General features: G+C 38.0%; 2 protein-coding genes across 2 annotated transcripts; one reads left to right on the top strand and one right to left on the bottom strand.

Moving 5' to 3' along the window:
- Positions 1 to 2,706: 2,706 nt before the first annotated feature.
- LOC110449286 (interferon regulatory factor 2-binding protein-like) lies at positions 2,707 to 8,979 on the bottom strand. Its single transcript, XM_021496054.1, has one exon. The coding sequence runs from the start codon at positions 8,379 to 8,381 to the stop codon at positions 6,510 to 6,512; it is 1,872 nt and encodes a 623-aa protein (XP_021351729.1). The 5' UTR covers positions 8,382 to 8,979; the 3' UTR covers positions 2,707 to 6,509.
- A 3,555-nt stretch (positions 8,980 to 12,534) lies between these two features.
- LOC110449293 lies at positions 12,535 to 14,190 on the top strand. Its single transcript, XM_021496063.1, has one exon. It carries the CDS (start codon positions 12,535 to 12,537, stop codon positions 14,188 to 14,190), a length of 1,656 nt encoding a protein of 551 aa, XP_021351738.1.
- Positions 14,191 to 23,801: the final 9,611 nt, after the last annotated feature.

Genomic DNA, 23,801 nt, shown 5'->3' with positions numbered 1-23,801 from the left:
GAAACTGTTTAGACAACCTGCTGAAAAAATAATGTCAAACACCGAGCAAGATTAGTCACGTAAATGTCGGTCAATTACATAATTAGTGTGTTGGGTTACACCGCCGGAAGTCCCGGGCGGCGTGTCTGTACCTGCACGAGCGCGCGAGCATCGCTTTGATTCTATCGGCGAAGTAATTATACATTATCAGTGTTTTGTAAATCTTTGCAGGAAATTAATCGGCGGCACCCATCCCCGTCATTGCAGCTCGACGACTTGTCTGGTGATGCGATAGCCCCGGCGATCGATTGGCCTATTAACAGCCCGATACGAGATCGACCGGAGATCTGTGCACTCCACACATACCGAAGCATTCCCCAAATAACCGACGGAGGCGTTTAGATTAAGCTTGCACCAATTGTCATTTTTTGCTGTGAATTGCTTGACAAGTTTAAATTTGTTTAATGTGCTTGATGTTTTACACGACACGGCATGACTCGAGTTGTTCTTAAAGAGTCCTCAATATGTCACGAGAACACGAACGCACCTTGGAAAACGCCTTACAGGTATCTTAACAGTTAATAACGGCGTTCGCGAAATATTTGACCTATAATTATATTTATAAGATCTGGTTATGTACGTGCCTCAGTCTGACGGCGTATTGACGGATACGAACGATTTATGCGATCGAACAGTCTCGAGCAGACGACATGTTTTCTCTCCCCATGTGTGTATTAATCGCATTCCAACATACCTGTCCAAGAATAGACGATTACATCACGATGATACAACAGTGAAAGGATATTTAATGCTCTATGCAGACAACCCATAGCAGTGTTTCCGGTGTAGGTAGATTATGTACGAATATTAAAAATCTGGGCACGCGTGAAACAAGCTCGAAATGCCGCCTGACCAGTCTCCGCACGAGTAGGCTGGGTGCCCTAGTTCCGGTGACGTCATTTCCCAGACATGCCCTCGGGCCCTGTCATGCTGTTGTCGCTTCACCTTGATAGAAGCGAAGCGCGTCGAGTATTTCATTGACAAAATGTATAGTAGCGGAAAAAATTGGCTGGAAATTTCTGTCACTACGCATGAACATGGTGTACTATACACATAACGCGGCGAGCCAAAAGTGTAACGTGCCATTAGTCAGGCCACATGTTACGTTTATAAGCAGACTTATATTTTTGTATACAGGTTCACTGAGAACGCCTGGAACATTGCCAATGTTGCTTGAAACTAAAAATCTGTGTATATAGATAATCTATGCTTGCATGTGTGTAGTACTGCTGTACAATACAAGGGTTGAAGGCCGATAACGTGTTTTCAGCGCATTTATAGACAAGATGTAGCGCTATGACGTCACGACTCTGATCTATAAGTGACACCACAATTTCACGCTGCCAGGGTAGCCCGCCTACCGACAGAATCTTCGATGTGTGCTGTCTATGCCTTTTGATCCAGAATGTCTGAGAATAGTGAATCCCATCACCTTTTATTGTATACCAAAGTACTAACACTTCGTATTCAATAGAAGTCACCCTTTTTTTTCGGTCCGCCAGCACAGTATCATCTTCCTTCCCAAACATGACAATCAATGTACAAGCAGGGAAGTAAGCAAGAGGCCCATGGGCCTAGACGATCACTTGAGTTATACTAAAGTTATTTTCGTGTTTAAAACTTAAACTGAGAAAACACCTTCAACAGTGAGGGTATTTCAGAGAACTCTCAGCAAATGGGATTAGATTTGTGAATGTTTAACACTCGGCTTCGGCCAAGCTTAAATTTAGATAATCAATAATTAAATATGATTTCTCGGGTTGATATGTATTTGTCATACCTTCAGGGTAGGGAGGAATTCTTTTAGTCATTGTTACGTCATTATCATCATTACGATAATTTCTTTGGTAGTCACATTTATTGAGAAAAAAACCCGAACATTAATATATTTAGGTACAAATTGGCTATCAAACTATATATATAAGCTTTTGTTTATGGTTATAATCCTATGGTTCTAAAGAGACTTGCAGAAACTTTATGACAACGCGTTAAATCTATGGCGCATCATTCAATTTGTTTTCAAAACGTTTGTTTCTGCCATTCGTTCATGATCCAGTCGTGTCGTCCCGTGAATTTAGAATTTTAACAGAATTCCCAGAATGGTTTCTGCGGTTGACGTTCGATCCCTTGCCGAATCGGTATCCGTAGACAATATGCATTTATTCCCCCAAAAACCTAATGTGACATTGCGTGGTAAACAGCGCATGAAACAGGATACAAATGTTGTAAACCAAGCTGATAGCAAAATACATGTAGTCTTCAAAATACGTTACCACGCATAATGATGCTTGTAGGGTTGCATACCATCAAAATGTTAAGAATCTGTATATCAATACCTAAATAACTCCAAACCGAATATATTTCAATGATTTTTTTTCATCACGTGACGTGGTCTACACTTTCTTCTGCGACTCTTACATATTACTGAGAAACCAGTAAATATATTGTACAACTCAAGATCGGTGGTCGACTTGAAATATATTAAGTATGGGACAAATGTCATCACTTTGTTGGCTTGGGATTATACCTGTTGTTTACTTGGACAAATGTCATCACTTGGATGATTTTGAGACCATATACCTGTTGTTTCCTTGGACAAATGACACTACTTTGATAACACGAGACAATACTTGTTGGTTCCTCGGACAAATGACAACACTTTGTGAGTTTAGTTTCGCTTAGTATGTTGTATTCTCATAACAATAAACAGTTTTTCCCAATACAAACATTTTTGTAAACAAATTTAATATAAAATGACAATAGATGACGACCACACTTCATGTTAAATCGTATATAGCGTAAGTTAGTACTAGGTGTTAGCACTTTGATGCTCCGTGTCAAGGGCACGGTCAGGTATCGCCCATGTATGTAACACTTAACTCATTTACCCCTAAAATGTTGTAATGAGCTATTCCAATCTTTGAATTGGAAGAATTCAAATGTGTCTTCAGGGGTAAATGGGTTAAATACAACTTCTCCATAGGCACATGGCACAGTTATACCACATACCTATACTCACGGTCTCGGGTGTCAAATTTGATTTAGAAAATCTTGACTCGCTGGCACGAGACAGAATGTGCAAGTCGTAAGACTGTAGGATTAACTTATAGGAGAATTAAAATTCTGACCACCCCAACACTCATAAAATGTCAATATCTGATTACCTAACACACATACACATTGGCGATACTTACTCGTGCATTACACATGGAAATGTTACAATCTTGATGGATATTTAATATACTTACAGATATATACATATTTATATATATATGCTTATGTAACAGCAGTCGTATGGTCTGACAAAATATATCACAAACAGCCAACGACAATATACATAACACCAGACTTACACAAGTCCCTAATACCGGTAGTACATGCTCGTACAGTCAATGAGACGTCTAAAAGTCCAAGGCAATCACAAATGGAAAGATAGCCTTCATGTTCCAACCAAAAATTATGTCATCTCTAAAATCATACAACCCCGTCATCTAGTTCAACCTCGATTACGTACTGTACAGGAACAACAGCAATCGTCGAAACAAAAAAATCCAACGGGACATGTGCAAGTCTAAGACATTTTACGAATGGAGCAGTACAATGAAAATGCAATATTTGTATTGACTATGGTTGGCGAGCCAACTCACAAAACATTATAATAGCTTTCTGGTAACAAACAGGTCAAGCCTATGGACAAGGTGGGGCTGTCCAGACACGTTCACCTAAGAACAATGTCGTCTAACGGTTCTACGATTATCCAACAACTAGGATTATTTTTAAATGAACGTTTATGGAAATTTGCCAATCCTTTAAAAAATCTATATTAATATACATTCTAACTGCGTGAACTTGACCTCGAAACACACGTGTCTTTGTGCCTTTCATTGAATGCGTATCCCGCTGTAAATGTTTAACGGGTTCTTTATACCTGACCTACTTGTATTGCATATTGATTTACTTATAGAGTAGAAATACGTAATACATGTGGGTCGTAGGTATCACGTCATGTCAAGCCAAACCGCCCACCGTTATAAGAATACTGCCTTCACCACGTCACTGAGTGTAGTGTTCACTTTCTGGGCTACAACAAATCAATCTCGCAAGAGCTCTGCAAACAAGCTTGATAAAGTCTCCGTGAATATTAACATGTATAAAAATGAACTGCAAGGTAAACAAACAACAAAATGTTATGAGTAAAGGTACAAGTGTTAATTCTAAATAAACATTTATCGTCTTGATTAATACCTATTGGGAAAAACCGTAAGAAAGAAACCTTTTCTACGTCAAGAAAATGTGTTGTTATACCTTTGTACTTCTGCCTTTTTGTCTATTATCTATTGTACTCAAGTAAAATACAAGAAAAGCAATTAAAGGGACGTGTTTACGCCTGTCAAATCTTAAAGAAACGGTCTTTACTTTCTGTACTTATTATTACTTACTCTAAAGGATCAACACATGTACGATATGACAAAAAACATAATTCTTTACAGTGATTTCCTTCTATCTAGTCTTAGCCAAAAAATCGGACTCATCCTAAATTTTAAACAAAAAATCAAAATTGCTATAGCTTTATTGCCTAATAAAAAAAAGACATCCCTCCCTCCCCCATCCTTATCCCCACAAAAATAGCAACTCTGAACGTTTGAAGAGTCAACAGTTGACAATAACAAAATTTAAATCCCCTCCTTAAAAATATCCATCTTTCCCCCTCTTACTCATGATTTCTTAATTACGCTGACTTTGCTAAAACTAATCCGGAAATCCCTTCTTCCAAACATATGCAATACATAATGGGCAATGTTGGAAGCATTATCGCAAAAAGGAATAAAATACGAGTAAAACTCTATCCTGGTTTAGCCCTCGATAACTAGGAAACATCTACGTGATGTAACTGATGGAATTCTCAACTGAACCGAAAAAAATCTCCCTCCCCAAAGTTTCGGTTTGCCCAAACCCCAAGCCATTGATAATGTCACAACTAGTCTAGGGTGTAACCACTAGCTCATACACTCCTTTCTGTAAGAAATACGATTGATTCCAAATTAACGCATTTACAATATTTTCTCGTTAGAAATGTTTCCTTACTCCGACTGAAAAAGATTTAAATCAAAATGACGCATTTGAACTAGTTTCTCGCTAGAGACCTTTCCAACTCCACACTCCGACAAAGCAGACTCCTACTGACTTCAGTGAACAAATATTCTCGCTGTAAACATTACTTGTTTCAGATAGCACTTATAGTACACAAACCGTGATGTTTCCATAAAACATATAGCACTCATCAAGAACTGTATACAATATATATATATACACAAACCGTCGATATCTGTTATATCTTTCATATTCAATTCTAAACCAACCTTGGAACCAGTCCGTTTTGAAAACTTATTTACCCTTAACTTGAGATTTTTTCTCACCTTTTAACTTATTTACACTGAACATGCCACACTAGCTGAATATCAAAAACACTAATCATACAAAAAAAATCATAATCAGGTTCGAATGATGTCGGTATCAGAGATTCCTACACCTTCTAGAAAGGTACATGGCTTACCCGGTAGTGCATTCAGCTCCGATACCTTACATTACCCAACACATAAGACAACATAAAACAATACTTTCTGTGCGATGTAAAATAAAAACTGATGTCTAAAATGTTGTATTAGCACATTGGGCTCCTAACCGATATCAAACAGTCAACGAACTATCTTTCTGTGCACAGTAAACAAAATGATGAAACCTTTTACAAAACGTGAAAAGGTATGGATGTACCCAGAACATTGTGTCAATATTCCAGCTATGTGAACAACAATGCCATTGAACAGGATCGTGAACTACTACATTAAAAAGCTATGTACCAGAGTATGTATAACAGTTGGTGATAGCGACAACTACCTACAACACCAGATGAAGAAAAAAGACGATTTCTTTCATTATGAAAAAAGACAAAAGGACATTTAAATGCTATCCTTTGAGTTTTTTTAAACAAATGCCAAATACTTTTTAAAGCAAACACGGACAATTTAAAATTGTGTCTAATGAATCCACGTTATGTTCAGTTCACGTATATTGTTACTGTAACACGCGTAAGAGCTATCCCGTGACACACTTGTCACTTTCCGTTACACGGACACTGTGAAGGGGCCAGGACCTTAGTCGTAAATAACACACAGATAACACTTCTCTCAGTCACAAATCACGATCAACATTCACTCGAACGTGCCGCGCCTAAACCTCAATTCAAAATGGATAAAACATCACACAATATCTACGTCAGCCGACACTCGGGGCAGAGTCCACACCTGTTGGTTTCATGCTGCCTTGACACTCGGGCCAACGTATCTGCACACAAAGTTCATTAAAAGTAACAAACCGAACTTTGATTCCTTCATATTCCTGCACACCAATTTTGAATCCACAAACAAATTTGAATGGAAAACATTACCGAATAGTTCAGTGGTGGAAGTCCCTCAAGTATCTCGCTCTTTCTTGATCTTCATATCTTTGTAGTCATCGCCAAGAATAGTTGCTATTTCCCCTTGCATAAAAGCCCACGGAACGTTCGAGCCCACGAGTGGACACTTTTTAGCACTGGGGCAGTAAACCTCTGCTCCTGCCCCCTGGCGTTTGATACTATCCCTAGAGCAGGGGAAACAGAACTTATGATCCCCTATAGACGGACATTGCACAAAGTGTGTATCTTCCAATCGTTCGTGACAGATGGTACATTTGAGAGATTCAGAGGGTACTGTTGATTCAGGCATTGTTGACGTCCCCTCCCCTGTTACACCCGACGTGGTTCTCAATCCACGTAATGTCTGTTGTTGTGTACTTGTGGGGGAATGACTGTTGTGTCGCGACGACCTGCTTCCCTCATTTCCACTGCGAACTGGAGAACCGGAACCGGAAGCTAAATTGTCAGTTACATTCATTAATGCCGCCATTGGAGATGGCCCTGTATGGACAGGCCCATTTGCGCCATCTGGCGGTGTTGGAGTATGGTTACTCAAAGGCGACACTGATGTAGAACTGGCCGAGCCGTAGCCGGCGGAAGTAATTGTCAGCTTAAGAGCTTCCGTTTGATTTTGTATCCACTGTTGACGTTTCCGGTGTTCCCCGAAATCGCTATCTGGCTCCGGCGATGCTTTCCGTTTCTTTCCCTGTCCATCTAATGAGTTTTGTCCTACTGGTCCACGGGGGAGTCCGCCGGGTGTTGTTTGCCGGAAGCAAGTGGACGGTGAAGGCAAAGGCGGTATGTTATGATGAACGTATGGTGCCGGAAGTAAATCCTGTTTGACAGGTTCCTTGAAGAACCTGACAGTTTCTGACAAAAGTTCACTGAGTATCTTCCAGTCACCATGTCCATGTTTCATTTCGTATTCCAGATATTTGTACCCGGACGACAGACCTTTGCCCACATCCTTTCCACTGTCATGATGCATTTGTTTAGCCACACTTGACGCACTGTTATAAATGTTTCCTGAGCCTAGTGGATACTCCATGAACACCTTCAGTTCAAAGTCTATCCCGTTCTTTGAAACGGCATCAAATGCAAACACACGTCCAAAAACATTATGATCTTTCTTAAATCTGATTTCAAATGGTACTGATGATGATAACATTGACACAGTTTCTCGTACTATAGGTGGTCTTTTGGCCATTTCCTCTGGAGAACTAAACTTGAATGGATTTTCCTCATTATGATGTGAGTTATGTGAATCCCCCTCCTCTCCGTCGTGTTTACCGTTATGTAGGACATTTGGCGGGACGGGACCGCTAAGATTTGACCCGGGACCCGAACCGAACCCATGACGTCCCGGGGGTAGGATTCCAATACCGGCTGTACTGTGAATCAGGGGATGATGCATTGGGAATACAGTTCGTGACGTAACAGGGATAGTTGGGGTCCTATGATGGTCTGTTGCGGTGTCATCACCCCTCCCATGAACCCCATTTGGCCCCGCAGGTGGGATACCATTTGCCAATCTTTGAGGAGACGCGCTGTAATCACCTATAATGTTTCTATTTCTATTTTCATACCTTTCGATTTGGCCCGGAAGTGGTCTCGGAGGTTCCATAGGTCCATGTTCCGATGTACTTCTATTAGATGATAAATTCCCATGAGGTTGATGAGATTTTAATGAAGGTCTCGATTCATGAAATCCATGTGATCTTTTCATTTGTCGTGCGGCATCAAGGACCATTTCAATACGATCCGCTCCTTCATAATTAACACAACCACGACACACAGGTTCAGTAAAATCATGGACCATCGCCCAGGGCATTCTAGGCAAGTCGCATAGGTAACATTGTTGTCGGGGCGCCCTGTGCGGCATTGACATGTTGCCGAACGTACGCCTCTCACAGTCAGCCGCACATGTAACTAAACTTCACGTTAGACGTGTAGTAGAAGCACAAATATTCCCGATACGCCTTGAATTGATTCATAACCAACTCACACTACCGCCATCCACTTGAAAATTTACGATATGTATGGCCTGTCTGCGCATGCGTTTGTATTTGTAAACTCGATCGACCTCCGTGTGTGTTGTGTACGTGTGTGTGTTGATATTCACGTTTGCACAGAGCTCAAAGCAATCACGCAACCGACCCAGCTGAATTACAGCGCTATTCGATATCTAAAACACCAGGGGATACGCCAGTGTTCACCTGCATAGTAATAACAGCGGAAAATCCTTGCAAGCGCCTATACACACACGCAAGGGTGAATTGTCTATACATTATGTGTGCTTATGTCGCAAACAAGAATAGGTGATATACGTCACAGATAAAGCCAGTATAGCGGGCCACGGCTGTCCTTAGATACCGCACTCTATTCAACAACTCGTCAATAGGTTTGACATACTCGACCGCCACTGTTGTTAGGCACTGCGTGTTATTTTGGTATGTGATTTGACCGACTAGAGCGATTTGCTTTCTAGACCGAACAATAGAACAAGTGCTGGAGGCGTGTCACATTTATGAATCGTTCGGAGAACACCTCTCCGAATGGTACTGTTGCCAAATAAAACACTGTCCGAAACAGTTTTTACTCAATTTATATTATTTTTCCCCGTGGTTACTGTTATTGGAAATAAACAGGATACCACACATTGTATTACACCAAGTCACGAAATGTATGCAATCACATGAAATGGGGAAAAAGCTTTGTTGATATTATGACAGTCTCGCGTGCTGCGCGGAACTTTATTTTCCACATTCTGATTAAAGAGTATTAATTTACTTGCTTTCGTGCCTTGAATACTTCGTGATACAAGTGAATGATGAACTCCGCGAAACACATCGATAATACGAGATTAAAGGCAGGATCTTGGGTTTGCAGGCAAACACGACACAAAAACGTTTATTTGTCTGGGTTTCTCTGAGGGAGAGGAAATCGATGGAAAATCTATCAGACTTCATGTGGCTTGTGCGTGTCTGCCCTCGTTTTCCCGACCATGGAAACAAATAGCCTGACAGTGTTAATGACGTCACGCAAGCAGCGTAACTTTGGAAGCATGCCAATAATTTTTTTCTGACAAATCATCAGGCCTCTATGTACATGGGTGCTTTATCAGACTGTTTCCCGGTTCTGTCATGCATAGCAGATGTGGCGTCTGCCTCCGCATGTTTGCCCTGACCCATTTGCTCTAGATGACGCCACTCTCGAGTCAATATTCGCAAGGACTTTTCATAGCAAACAGGCACATACATTAGAGTACGCTACATCAATATCGATACGTAAGCAAGGGTCTGTGGTTTGTGTAATCAAATATCAATTTGAAACATCTGACTGTCACAAAAATTATGATAATGTCAAGAAAATGCATCTAGTCCATTCCGTTAAGATTACAACAATGTAAAACTAAGCACACAACCGGGGAACTACTGCCACTATTATGTAACTGTTTCCTTTATAATAGTGTAGATGCATATGTCGCAATTAGTTGTGAATTTTCATGTAGACAACTGTCTGCACAAATCCGATATGTTTGAAAATGCTACATATTTGTAAGTGAGTGCCATGATGCATTGCCGTTTATTTTGGGGTATCTTCTTCCGTTTTGATGACCACAATGCCTTGCCCTTAGTTTAGATATAAGAACGATGCCTTGCAGGTAATTTATGTATCTTGTTTCCATGTCGATGTTGTTTTGCCAATACCTCTGTGACAACAATGCCTTGCCGTTTTTTTTTAATTTATCCTGTTTCCTTGCCGTTTGTTTGGATGTCATGTGTGAGGGCTATAATTCTTAGCCGTTTTTATGCCTATTTTTGAGGACCACTGTGCATTACATTTCATTTTGATGTAGCATGTCTCCTTGCCGTTTGCTTTGAACTTTTCTGTCTTTGTTGTCAGGCACATGTTAAGCATTGCCGTCATATTACATGATTTGATTCACGGCTCCGAAAGATCAAGAATACCTCGATGCCTTGCCGTTTGATTTGATGTCTCTTCTGCTTCCGTCATCTGTTCATCTTGTCTTAGTATTCCGATATTGGATATTGTGGGCCGACGCTGTATATAGCAATGTTTAAGACTAGGATATGAATATGGTATTTGAGTAGATTTTCAATAATATATATTTGACACCCTTAAAGTGTGTTTCGACTCTTGAGCGCGAAAGGAACTGTAACAAAATGACACGGGTCAAACGAAATCCCCGGGAATCTATAGGAACTTTCATCCTGTTTTTCTAATAATTTTGGCTTTTCATTTGTACACATGTATGCAAGAATATAACCGAAATCTTAAATTGTGATAGTGCATTTGTTCCAAACGAAAAGTCTCCCTTCGTCTTTGCATGAGTACCAAATTAAAGAACTTCGGTAGTTTCCTGTTGCGAGGCACCCAAAATTAAAAAAAAAATCATCCACGAAAAAGGTCACATCGATCCCCCACAGAACACAATTATAATATTAAATGCTAAGTTTTATGTAACTACGTATATATATATATGTATATCGACTTGATTTTCTGATTTATAATATATATGTATATATATATATAAACGCTGTACTAGACCATTGCAATATTAATGTGTTCGACGTCGTGAGAGCACTTGCTAAACTCCACTGGCAATGATGTGTTACACTAGCACGGTAACAAGTACCAAATTCCACATTACCAGCAGTACTTGTGTGGAAAATAATCACAAACAAGTTCTTGTTAACTTTTGATATTTTTCGTATTTTCCAAAGTTAATTTATAATATTTTATTTGTATTGTGTTTGCCCAAACAACCTTTATTGTTAATTGGTCATCTGACCTAGTTGCCCTTGGTCGAATTGTTAGATGTTTATTGCTATTTCAATGTAAGCTTGCCATACTTAAGTCGCCATCGTGTCGGGCGTAGGCGATACCCTTTGTTTACTTTTGGTGATGGTGTAAAACTCGTATAGCGATAAACGGGATAATAATAGATCGGCCAGATGTTGAATGGTAGAGCGAATATTACCGGCTTATCTCGGCAAAGTGTGTAGTTATCATGAGTGTATTTCCGTATCCCAGCCAAGTAACTAGGTACGTGCATCACCTCGTCATGACGTCATCAGGTCGGTCTGTATGTATATATATACATGTGTGTGTATATATAAAGATCGTTATATACCAAACAACTTTGTTTGCCGTAAAATTCGACGATTACCTTGTAGAACACCAAAATCTACATAAAGGAAAAAAAAATTGAAATACCATGAATCCAGATATCGCTACTCCATCACAATTGAGTTAAAATAATCAAACCGGAAACACACTTATACTCAAGTTACCAAATCTTGGATATGATGAAGATAACCATACATGCGCGACCTCCACGTATAGTCTGGTGAAGTTACACAGACTCCTTACAAATGTTTTTGGCGACCTAAATACTGAGGTCTCCCCTGATACAAGTAACTCCGCCTAAGGTTCCGGAAATGATTGCACGTGATGTTCGTGCACTTAACGTGCTGTAATATTTAACTACGTCTTACAATCTACAAAATAAGATACACATTATCCCAGGTCAACATTTTTTTAAACTTTATTAACACTGACAGTATTTGCGTTTTGTGGAATAAATGCTTTAAATGAGATCAACATAAAACATTAATAAATAGTTTGACATGTAGCAGTGGCGAGTTCGCCTCGACACAATTGAAAAATGTCCAGTCAAACGAGACGGAGAACATTATCAACACAGCCACGTTATGAAAAATGCTTATATTATATATCAACATGACAGGTCATAACATGTACATTATAGAAACTACATTAATAACAAACGAGATCACATGAGAGTCATTTACAACGTTTCCACTCGTATCGACACCAGTGTTGTGTTATCGCTGGTTATATGAAAACCAGGATAATTACAAATTCAATTTATTACTACATTTACAAATGCAATGTATGTGTGATTTGATATCACAATCGAAAAGGAAATACATCTCACTTGTAAAAGTAGAGTCAAAGATTGATGTGTTCGAATAAAAATATCTAGAGAGCAGTAAATGCTTTGGACAAAAAATAAATTAAAATTAATCAAAATTGTCCTGCAAATTGTGGGCAGGTACCGCGTTAAACAGAATCAAAGTTTGGGCAGGTACCGCGTTAAACAGAATCAAATTGTGGGCAGGTATCGCGTTAAACAGAATCAAAGTGTGGGCAGGTACCGCTTTAAACAGAATCAAAGTGAGGGCAGGTACCCCCTTAAACAGAATCAAAGTGTGGGCAGGTACCGCTTTAAACAGAATCAAAGTGAGGGCAGGTACCCCCTTAAACAGAATCAAAGTGTGGGCAGGTACCGCTTTAAACAGAATCAAAGTGAGGGCAGGTACCCCCTTAAACAGAATCAAAGTGTGGGCAGGTACCGCTTTAAACAGAATCAAAGTGAGGGCAGGTACCCCCTTAAACAGAATCAAAGTGTGGGCAGGTACCGCTTTAAACAGAATCAAAGTGAGGGCAGGTACCCCCTTAAACAGAATCAAAGTGTGGGCAGGTACCGCTTTAAACAGAATCAAAGTGAGGGCAGGTACCCCCTTAAACAGAATCAAAGTGTGGGCAGGTACCGCTTTAAACAGAATCAAAGTGAGGGCAGGTACCCCCTTAAACAGAATCAAAGTGTGGGCAGGTACCGCGTTAAACAGCATCAAAATGTGGGCAGGTACCGCGTTAAACAGAATCAAAGTGGGGGCAGGTACCGCGTTAAACAGAATCAAAGTGGGGGCAGGTACCGCGTTAAACAGAATCAAAGTGTTGGCAGGTACCGCGTTAAACAGAATCAAAGTGTTGGCAGGTACCGCGTTAAACAGAATCAAAGTGGGGGCAGGTACCGCGTTAAACAGAATCAAAGTGTTGGCAGGTACCGCGTTAAACAGAATCAAAGTGAGGGCAGGTACCGCGTTAAACAGAATCAAAGTGTTGGCAGGTACCGCGTTAAACAGAATCAAAGTGAGGGCAGGTACCGCGTTAAACAGAATCAAAGTTTGGGCAGGTACCGCGTTAAACAGAATCAAAGGGTGGGCAGGGACCGCGTTAAACAGAATCAAAGTGTGGGCAGGAACCGCGTTAAACAGAATCAAAATGTGGGCAGGTACAGCGTTAAACAGAATCAAAGTGTGGGCAGGTACCGCTTTAAACAGAATCAAAGTGAGGGCAGGTACCCCCTTAAACAGAATCAAAGTGTGGGCAGGTACCGCTTTAAACAGAATCAAAGTGAGGGCAGGTACCCCCTTAAACAGAATCAAAGTGTGGGCAGGTACCGGGTTAAACAGAATCAAAATGTGGGCAGGTACCGCGTTAAACAGAACCAAATTGTGGGCAGGTACCGCGTTAAACAGAATCAAAGTTTGGGCAGGTACCGCGTTAAACAGAATCAAATTGTGGGCAGGTATCGCGTTAAACAGAATCAAAGTGTGGGCAGGTACCACGTTAAACAGAATCAAAGTGTGGGCAGGTACCGCTTTAAACAGAATCAAAGTGAGGGCAGGTACCCCCTTAAACAGAATCAAAGTGTGGGCAGGTACCGGGTTAAACAGAATCAAAATGTGGGCAGGTACCGCGTTAAACAGAATCAACGTGTGGGCAGGTACCGCGTTAAACAGAATCAAAATGTAAAAACGTCACGTCTTCATAAATCTAAATACACGTCATTATCTATACGCTGATTTTATCAGTATAAACTGAATTCTTTGTTGTGTCAATAACTTTTCAAATGTGGAATGAACGGCATTTGCCTAGTTGCTGCTAGTATGAGTGCAATGTATGTACTACAGAAATATTTCATATATCAACGAACTACAAACATTTCGGTTACGGTTACATATCAGGGTGAGATATGCAAAATGTACTGGTAATTAACCATTGTCATGGCTATCATATAACTAGGATTTCATTTCGCTTTGTGTTCATATATCGTCGTCGTCATCATCACCAAGTGGCAGTATTGGAAATACATTTTAATACTTGACAATATCCTGTTCAGAGGTACAATTCTATGTATTAGTGCCCGATTACCGTTTAGTACAAATATAGGACAGAATAAAAAGAAAAACACATTTAAAAGTAAAGTAAAATCATTCTCCAAATCTGTTCGAATATAGGACCATAACTCTAAACAAAAATCGTTTTCAAATATCATTTGTATGAATAATTAACGTTAATTTTGAGGAACATAAGAGATTTTTATGTGATGTCTATTGTTTAGATTTGAGATGGAATTTTGTCTAAATGCAACAGCAAACAGCCAGCATTTTGTGACGATATATCTCTGAACAGAATTTGCTTTGTTTATGTATTGTATGCTTGCTTTCGAGTTACATTTCCAGTAGATTTTCGGTAGGTATTCAATGCAGCGCACCAGTAAATTATTCTGGGTACTTCCGTACCATCGCTTTATGATGGATAACAATTTTAAAGCTATGACAGATCATTTTAATTATCGGCATCCATTGAAATATGAATCCAACTTGATAATAGAAAATTACATGGAACATTCTTCATACAGAATACATTTGGCTTTCTTGTCCATCTATATACCTTATTACCAATTGTAGCAAACGTTCGTTTGTGTAAAAAAAACATAGGTATGTACTGACGTTCAAATCTTCATTAATAAAAACTAGCATGCATTTGACAGATTAATGTTTTATAACTTCATAAAGTAAGGAACAAAAACAAACATAACGCAAAAATGATAATTGAAAGCAAAGTGATGGTAAAGGAGTTTATAATGATTCAAGGGTTGAAATACCTTCTCTTTTCACCCCAGAACGCCAGACAAGACTACCACGCTTCAGATACTTCTGAACGGCAAACTCATAAAAAAGCACGATGTTACGTGCTAAAGTACGACAAACTAGAACGCACGAACAATTCTCATCTAGTGTCCTTTTCGATATTAGAGAATGTCTGCCCAGACGAACTTGCACGCCACCGTCGAGTGCTATCGGATCATCAAAGCTGGTGTGCTTGGGGTGTTGGGACGTTGGAGGGGTCGTCATAGAGGTGGGGTAATCACTAGCTGTGTCATAATCAGGCACACACGCAACAACGTCTAACGAATTAACGTAGAGGGATCCTCGCGCATCCAACAAACGACAACTTCAATCATAGCCTAGTGATATTTTATTGATTGAGTTATGTCCGAAATTATGAGTTATTAATCAATTTGGAATATTCCAATGGCTACTTGACATGAAATGTCAAATGTGAGAATGGTTCCCTAGTTCTGTTTTAGTGAAGAACAGAAGAGCTGATAAGAGATTTTAGGATGATAATAACAGTCACGAGGCATTTCACCTCGTATATGCTGATAACGTAATTGTGTATATTCCATCTTTTATGTGGTGTATACACATATCAACAAAACTCAACCACAGCCTCCGACATGCAACCAATGCTTTCTATATCGGAATAGCCATCGGGAATTTACCCGTAATGTGTGTATGCCACACACAACGCACTGAACACGACGTGTAACACGTGACTTCATCTGAATGTCTTTAGTAAAAACAAGCAATACATGTGTACATATACAAGGGAAAACAACAGAAGCCGACCAAACACAAAAACAAATTGAACAAGAGGCCCAATGGGCCTGCATCGCTCAACTGGTATTAATCTCACACTTGTTATCTTAAGATTTCATAAGAACCTATTAAAAGATTTAAACATATGACGCCTGTGACCTTGATTGTCGAACAAGGACATTAGGTTGAAAGTGGATCAATGTCATTCATTTGACCGAACTTGGTAGCCCTTCATACCAGCATGCTACAGGCCCAATATCAGTACCCTGTGCCTTTTGGTTATTGAGAAGATGTTGTTTGAAGATTTTGACATATTTGACCCCTGTGACCTTGAAAGTGGGTCAAGGTCATTTATTTGAACAAACTTGGTAGCCCTTGATCCCAGCATGTCACTGGACAAATATCATCATCCTAGGCCTGTTGGTTACTGAAAAGAAGTTGTTTAACGTAAAAAGTTGACGCCGGACAGACGGTTGACGGACGACGGACGGGCAGGTGAGCTAAAAACATTAAGAACCGTATACAAAACCCCCATACTACAATAAATTGTAAAAACATTTGAACGGCTTCCTATCTTCCAACGATTCCTGAGTAGAATTTTCTTTATGGTTACATCTGGCAGCTAACTGAAATTTCGCAAGGAGTTAGCTTAAATGTGCAAGTCGATGCAGAAAGCAAAAAGAAAGCAAAGATTAACTGCCTCATAAGGCTATTTCTTTCATTTTGGACTCGTCAGTAGTATTAAAAGCTCACAGAATGAAAATCGGTGTCCATTGATTTTTAAAAATCATAATAACACAGTAAAAGGGAATGTGGCTATAAAAGCGACTTTTATAACGTTATAAATTGAAAATGTTTGGCAATAACAGACAACATATTTTTTAAACTAGTCGTTCATGTAAATCGTGCCAAATAAATTCATGCTACAAGGCTAAGGCAAACTCCGGAGATTGTCTACCAGCTAAATCTACAATCTAGTGACCTAAACTAATAGTAAAATTTATATATTTTGAAGGAGTTTGTATAAATTATGAGTTACATAATGATAGATCATGTAAAATTTTGATACAAGGTACCTAAAATGAAATTATGATAGCACATAGTTAATGTAAGTGCTGACATTTGAATCTGTCTAATGATCAAAACACCTGTCAACACAGCGTGAATACCTGAAGTGTGATGTAACGCATAACGTCCGGTTGTCAGAATACGTTATAAGAATAAGTTTATACATATGACAGGTTTGAAATGCGAATAATGGATGACGTTATTTCCTCTGTCACGTAAGACAGACGTCAGGTAATGCCAGGCATACAGGAGTTATAATATTTACAAGCTTACCAAGGTCATCTAGAACATCATTATGTTAATCGCAAGAAGGAAACAAGAACCGGAATCTAGATCAGTCGTATGAGCCATACGGTAAATGTCATTTAATAGCAAGTCCATCGTGTGATATATGCATAGGGGTCCAACAAAATATAAAATCACTTCATTAAATAAATAAGTTGTAGAGAAAGATTTACGGTTTTCGGTCATAATAAATGAAAACTGAACTGTAAAAAGTTCTAGGTTGACCTGTAACGCTCAGTTGACATTCAAACTGGCAACACAAAGCAGGTGAAAGCAGGTCATATTCAGCTTTTGTGATACGAAAGTGATTGAGCAAAGACAATGTTTAACAAATGTTAAAATATCACTCCCGCAATGTTTGTGTAGCTGGTTCAACCTAAAAAACAAAACGAGATTAGCGTGAAATATTAATTGTCACAAACGTTAAATAGGTTCTTCCAACATTGTATTTACTGTATGAAGAAAATAATCAGCAAAATTACCGAAAATTTCTTCGATAAATCCGTGCGAAAAGGGTTCATATTCAACTATCAGTGAAAACCATGTCGTCAATTGTCAAGGCATTATGAGAATGTGTTCACAATCCAGCAATAACATGAATATTCTAATATTGATAACTTGCAATGTTGGCATAGTATCAATACAGGGCTAACGTTTCATCTTGTTACTGGTTCGTCTGAAGTGGCAGGGAAGTGATAGGCCTATAATAGGCAGACTTTATCGCAATACAGCCAAGAGATTGGTCAGTTATCATTTTATGGGCACATTCAAGATAAAACTATCTTTTGAAACTCACTGAATCTTCAATTGAATATAAATATGCATTTTATAAGGTATGCATATAACCAAAGTAATTCAACAAAACAGCTTTTGTTCGGTTATCTAAAGCAGCCAGTTCGCATTAACTTGTTGTTTTCTTGGTCATTAAATACCAATGCTTTATGGGCACTTAAAATCCTCTAGCTAGAGTTACTGCTTGCTATATGTCCATAAAATACTTCTGCGTCGCGGTAGCTCTTGTGTCGTTTAATTGTAAGGCGCATTTTGTACATGAAAGTTAATTCATTATTGGGTTATTTACATGACTTATTCCGAGATCTAAAAACGTCAAATAGAAAAAAAATACATTTACATACTCGAGAGTGGTTATAATATTGCGAGAGATAGGTCCATATTTACGTCCGTATCACCAATCTGGTCTTACATTTACAGGTCAAGCTCAAGGAAGATCTGACGCTGCCCAGACCTAACACACACAATACATTATTATCTGAAGTTTTTACTACGAACTCAATGCCTAACAGCATTAAAGACTGTATATTACTGGAAAAATCAAAATACAATTAAACATACATATTAAAGACATTTACATCACATGACTGTGACTGGTGTTAGCACTGTGATTGATACTGGTGCATTTGTCATTTTATCGTCACATATATATTTGAATATGTATGAACTAGAAAATATAAATGTAATTAGCAGAATATAGTTTAGAAATCATTTTCAATACATATGCTATATTTGCGTTACTCTTTCTCCACATGAATTGCTGTTCAATTAAATAATGTACAAATGCATTGTGCAAGACTTTCCGTTCCTGCTCTTTGCAAGGCAGTATTATAAACTGTATTATACATAGTTATCCGAAAGGATGTATAAAATACCAAAAACAAATAATTGTGAAAGAGAAAGACGGAACAAGTTCAAGTTAACATGCACCGTAGGTAAACAAAACATTGAATTGTAAAAACCTGACGAGGAAAAAAGATGTTTTGTTCTACACTTCTCAATGTCCACAAAGGAAGCGGACGGGCCGCAACAGGGAGTAATGTTCACTACAAAGGTTGAAGTGGACCACATATTTAAGGACACTACACATGTGCCTGTTAAGTCTATGTGTGTCGCTAGCAAACAGCACGTGTCAAGAGGTGTCAAATGACTCATAATGAATACATAATAGACGGTATGTACTCCAACATCGATATGCTAAGTAGAATTCTAACCTCCTGATTAGGATTCTAGACACAGTCTGTGTACAAGTTGACGGCCTTTTTTCTAACATCTCCAATTATGCAAAACTTAGTGAAAAGCAAGGTTAACGACACGATAGACATATTACGATTCCAAGCACACAACATCACAACAGGGAATAGAATGAGCAGACTTTTCTATAATTCAATTCCTGAATAATATCTGTCAATTTATTAACTATCATCTTTAGAATAAACGGGAAAACAAATGGCGTGTCGGACAACTATACGGATATAATTATAAACACTCCGCTAGATTCAGTGCGAAGCCTAGCAATTCAAATTTGAAAACAATCTTGTGGTCCTCATATATGTACACACGGATTTAATTATTATTATTAATGTACACGCACTATAACAATTAATCACGGTAATATGTTTAACTAATTAAGGTTTCTTTACAAATATGCATACATAATAATAAAGCATATACTGCACACAACTGATAAAATCATGCCTTTTATAACACTACCATAAAAACGTTTCGTAATATATATATACAATGTATCTATATATACCAACCAACGTTAACTCGCAGTGGTTATGCAAGCTTTCTGTATTGTTCATGTAATATAGACCCTGATCGATCTCATTAATACGTCACAAATGCAAATATAGCTGGCACTTGTCTCGTGAAAATAAACTTATAATGAAAGAGCAAAATGCGATCCCTTGAGCATTAGAGAGATAAGAATACGGTCAAATAGGTTTCAATAAGCTAGAGCAAAACCTGAACAAAAATTAAATACGGACCGCAGAATGTGAGTAGACACCAACTCAAAGATGAAGACAATGGAAATTACTGGAGAGACACCAAAACAGCAGGATATCAGCAAGAACTGAATACATCAACAAAAAAGAGAAGACAATATGAGCAACTGATGAGACACCAACACAACAGGGAAAACAAAAACAAGATCTGAGGAGACACAAACAAATTAAACTCCGCAAAAAACAAAAAGAACAAGTCGAAACCATGCTTTCTCTACCTAATGTGACGAGTTTTCCATTTGGAAACATATATATTCAGATGTCACCAACGATCTTTAATCATTGTAGACACTGTTAAAGGTGTTAGTCAGGTATTGATGACGACCGTGACATCTCTTCAAAAAAGCTTGACGCCACTTAGGTGTGCTTCCCTATTCCTTGACTACGCTGTCATTTTCTTCTTCCCTGCTGACTTAACGTGTTACAGGTATTGCTAAAGTATGCTTCATTCTCATACGGAAATCTTAAACGTAACAACAGTTTTGTTTGGTCTAGTGAAAAAGATTAATCACACAGTTATATTGTGACAAGATCTACACAACAGAAAGTATATTTTATTCACGTTTGTCGTCTTTTGGATAATGAGCATGCAATTAAATGAAGATGATTAATTAATAAAATAAAATTACGGACACCATTAATCCGGTAGAGAAACAAAGAACACGACAGGAAATACACAATTTGTAGAATTCATGTAAACTTTTAAACGCATTGCATGAAACGGTGTTTGATTAATTCAGCTGTTGAAGCTTTGAAAACCTGTATTTGAACTTCAAAGAAATAAAATTCATCAGCATGGGGAGCAATGCAAGAATGTCTCGCTACTCTCCTTCACCAAAGAATCCTTACATGCCTTACGGCTGTAGTGCACGAAAGACAATAGCGATTAAATCAATGCAAATAAGAGTAATTTGATTTCAACACAACGTGCTAGGGCTATATTGTTAATTACCAGGTGTGTCGCGACCAGGGTTACATTGGTATGCCTAGGCACACTGCGTGCTTTGAGGGACACTTAAATGTATTCTATACACGGTAATGTTACATTACGCCAAAAGAAATCAGAATTCCGCATGCTTCTTCAAAGACAATGCTGCATTCTTTCCTCTTAGTTAGGAAACTTATTGTGGTCTTCATTTTGCAATAATTAAAATCATTCTAGGCACTTCAAAGCCGGAATAGATTAACCCCAAGATTTTATTTCCCTAATGATAAAACTAATTCAGATTTTCCAGGATTCAGTGTTTTGCTTAAAAACGTTGTTTTTTTTAAAGTATTTAAAACAATCTGAAGTTTATAGTTTTCAGCAGTCTTGCTACACTTTGCAGACGGATTCTTCGAGACTGAAGTCAGCATTTGACAGGATATTTAATGTGGATGAGTGTAACACTGGATGTGCCACATTCCAGCTAGTACCAACTTCTGTTAAGAGATACTTAACATTGCATTCCGCTTTCGATCAGCCAAGGTCATTTTATACAAAATATCTTATATAGAACGAAATATTTTCTTACAATTCTTTTTTTGTTTTAAGAGGATTACAAACAGCCTTTGGCTATAAGTTGTTCTCCTGCGATAATTCTGTATATTTTTTAACTTTCTACTTTATTTTGTCTTTTGTCTTATAAATATAAATTTATGATGACATATCAAGTATACAATTTTACTCAGTGATCATTTGTAAAATATGGACATGATCATGATTATGAATGAGTAAAATCATCCTAACAAATCACTAGAAATATGAAGTAAGGGGGCATCTATTTACAAAATGTTTAGCGGTTACAGAGGCCATGTAAAGTAAACATTTTACTGACCTATAAAGCCATTTAGGCCTCGTCAGTGGTATAAAGACGTGTGCCTCTGTGCATGGTGTGGATGCGTGCATGTATGTATGTGTGCTGTAGACAGGGTATGCTGGTGAATATAGCAATATATAATCTTGTTTGGAGCATTTTGTCCCACTATAATGTTAGCATGAATTTTTTGTTACGTTATAAAAGTTTGTATAGGTATCTTCCTCGTTTTCCTGTATTAAACACAGAACAAATTACATATGTTTCAGAACACTTTACATATGTTTCAATAAAACAAAAAATGTTGTTGAAGTACTCCTGATGGCTGGCATACACCATCGCCAACCAGATATAAACTCACGCACCATATGAAAACAGACCTGAACCCCTATTAAACATTAATTTTAATTATCTTAATGCACCAGGCATCTGCATGGAGATTAAAATGTACTTAGGGAATATTATGCTGTAATATAAAGTGGCAAGAAAGCACTTCGTCTATGTCTGTAATACTAATGGTTCGTACAAAACAATTGCCTGTATTTGTATTTCAACTTATCATATGGGTTTTTTTCATAGCGATGTACACCTATGTTATCATTAAAGAAATGTTCTTAATGAACCATTCAATTTACATCTATGCAAATTATATCATATGTGTTTTACAAAACAATATACATTTATGCAAATTTATCAGAGGTGTTCTTACTGAACCATGTGCGTCTTTGTTAGCCCTTTCAAAAGAGTTCTAACTCTAAAATGTGCAACTAAACAAATTGAACAGAAATGCTATTACTGCATAATACACGTCCATATCAACTTAATACCAAAACGATCTGCATCTAAAGTCATTGATACGTGATGGTACTGAACTATTTCTATGAATAATATGAAGCAAATGTTTTTCGAAGTAAAATATAGATATATAAGTACATTGGTCGGAATAATTCCTTTTATAAGTAGTACTGTTCCTGAACTATTGCCATCTATGTATCTACATTTATTGATCAAAATATTCCGTGTGTATGGTCGTCTATGTATGTTGATACAAGATGACTTTGCAATATGGTTGCCTATTCATTGATCAAAAATGTTATTACTGAACTATGGATATCTATGTATATTGATCAGAATTGTTTTTACAGAACTATGGAAGTCTATGTATAATGATAGGTAGTGCTTTACAGAACTATGGACGTCTATGTATAATTTATCTGACGTGTTCTTACTGAACTATGGACGTCTATGTATATAAATCAGAAGTATTTTTACAGAACTAAGGACGTCTGGGTATCTTGATCAAACGTGTTTTTACAGAACTATGGATATCTTTATATATTTATCAGAAATGTTTTACATAACTATTGATGTCTTTGTATATAAATCAGAAGTGTTTTTACAGAACTAAGGACGTCTTGGTATCTTGATCAAAAGTGTTTTTACATAACTATGGACGTCTTTGTATATATGATAATAAGCGTTTTTACAGAACTATGGACGTCTATGTATATTAATCAGAAGTGTTTTTACAGAACTATGGACGTCTTTGTATATTGATCAGAAGTGTTTTTACAGAACTATATAGACGTCTTTGTATATTAATCAGAAGTGTTCACATAGAACTATAGACGTCTTTGTATATTGAACTGAAGTTTTGTAACTGAACTTTTGACGTCTATGTTTATTGATCAGAAGTGTTTTAGAGAACTATAGACGTCTTTGTATATTGATCAGAAGTGTTTTACAGAACTATTGACGTCTTTGTATATTGATCAGAAGTGTTTTACAGAACTAT

The sequence above is a fragment of the Mizuhopecten yessoensis genome, unplaced genomic scaffold (genome assembly GCF_002113885.1).
Source record: "Mizuhopecten yessoensis strain PY_sf001 unplaced genomic scaffold, ASM211388v2 scaffold4553, whole genome shotgun sequence".
In the NCBI taxonomy this organism is placed as follows: domain Eukaryota; kingdom Metazoa; phylum Mollusca; class Bivalvia; order Pectinida; family Pectinidae; genus Mizuhopecten; species Mizuhopecten yessoensis.
Note: the sequence above shows the minus strand (reverse complement) of the source record. Positions and strands in the feature narration are given on the sequence as shown.

Excerpts from the sequence above, each read along its gene's own strand:
- LOC110449293 (XM_021496063.1), top strand. The coding sequence starts at position 12,535 with ATGCTTTGGACAAAAAATAAATTAAAATTAATCAAAATTGTCCTGCAA.
- LOC110449286 (XM_021496054.1), bottom strand. The coding sequence starts at position 8,381 with ATGTCAATGCCGCACAGGGCGCCCCGACAACAATGTTACCTATGCGAC.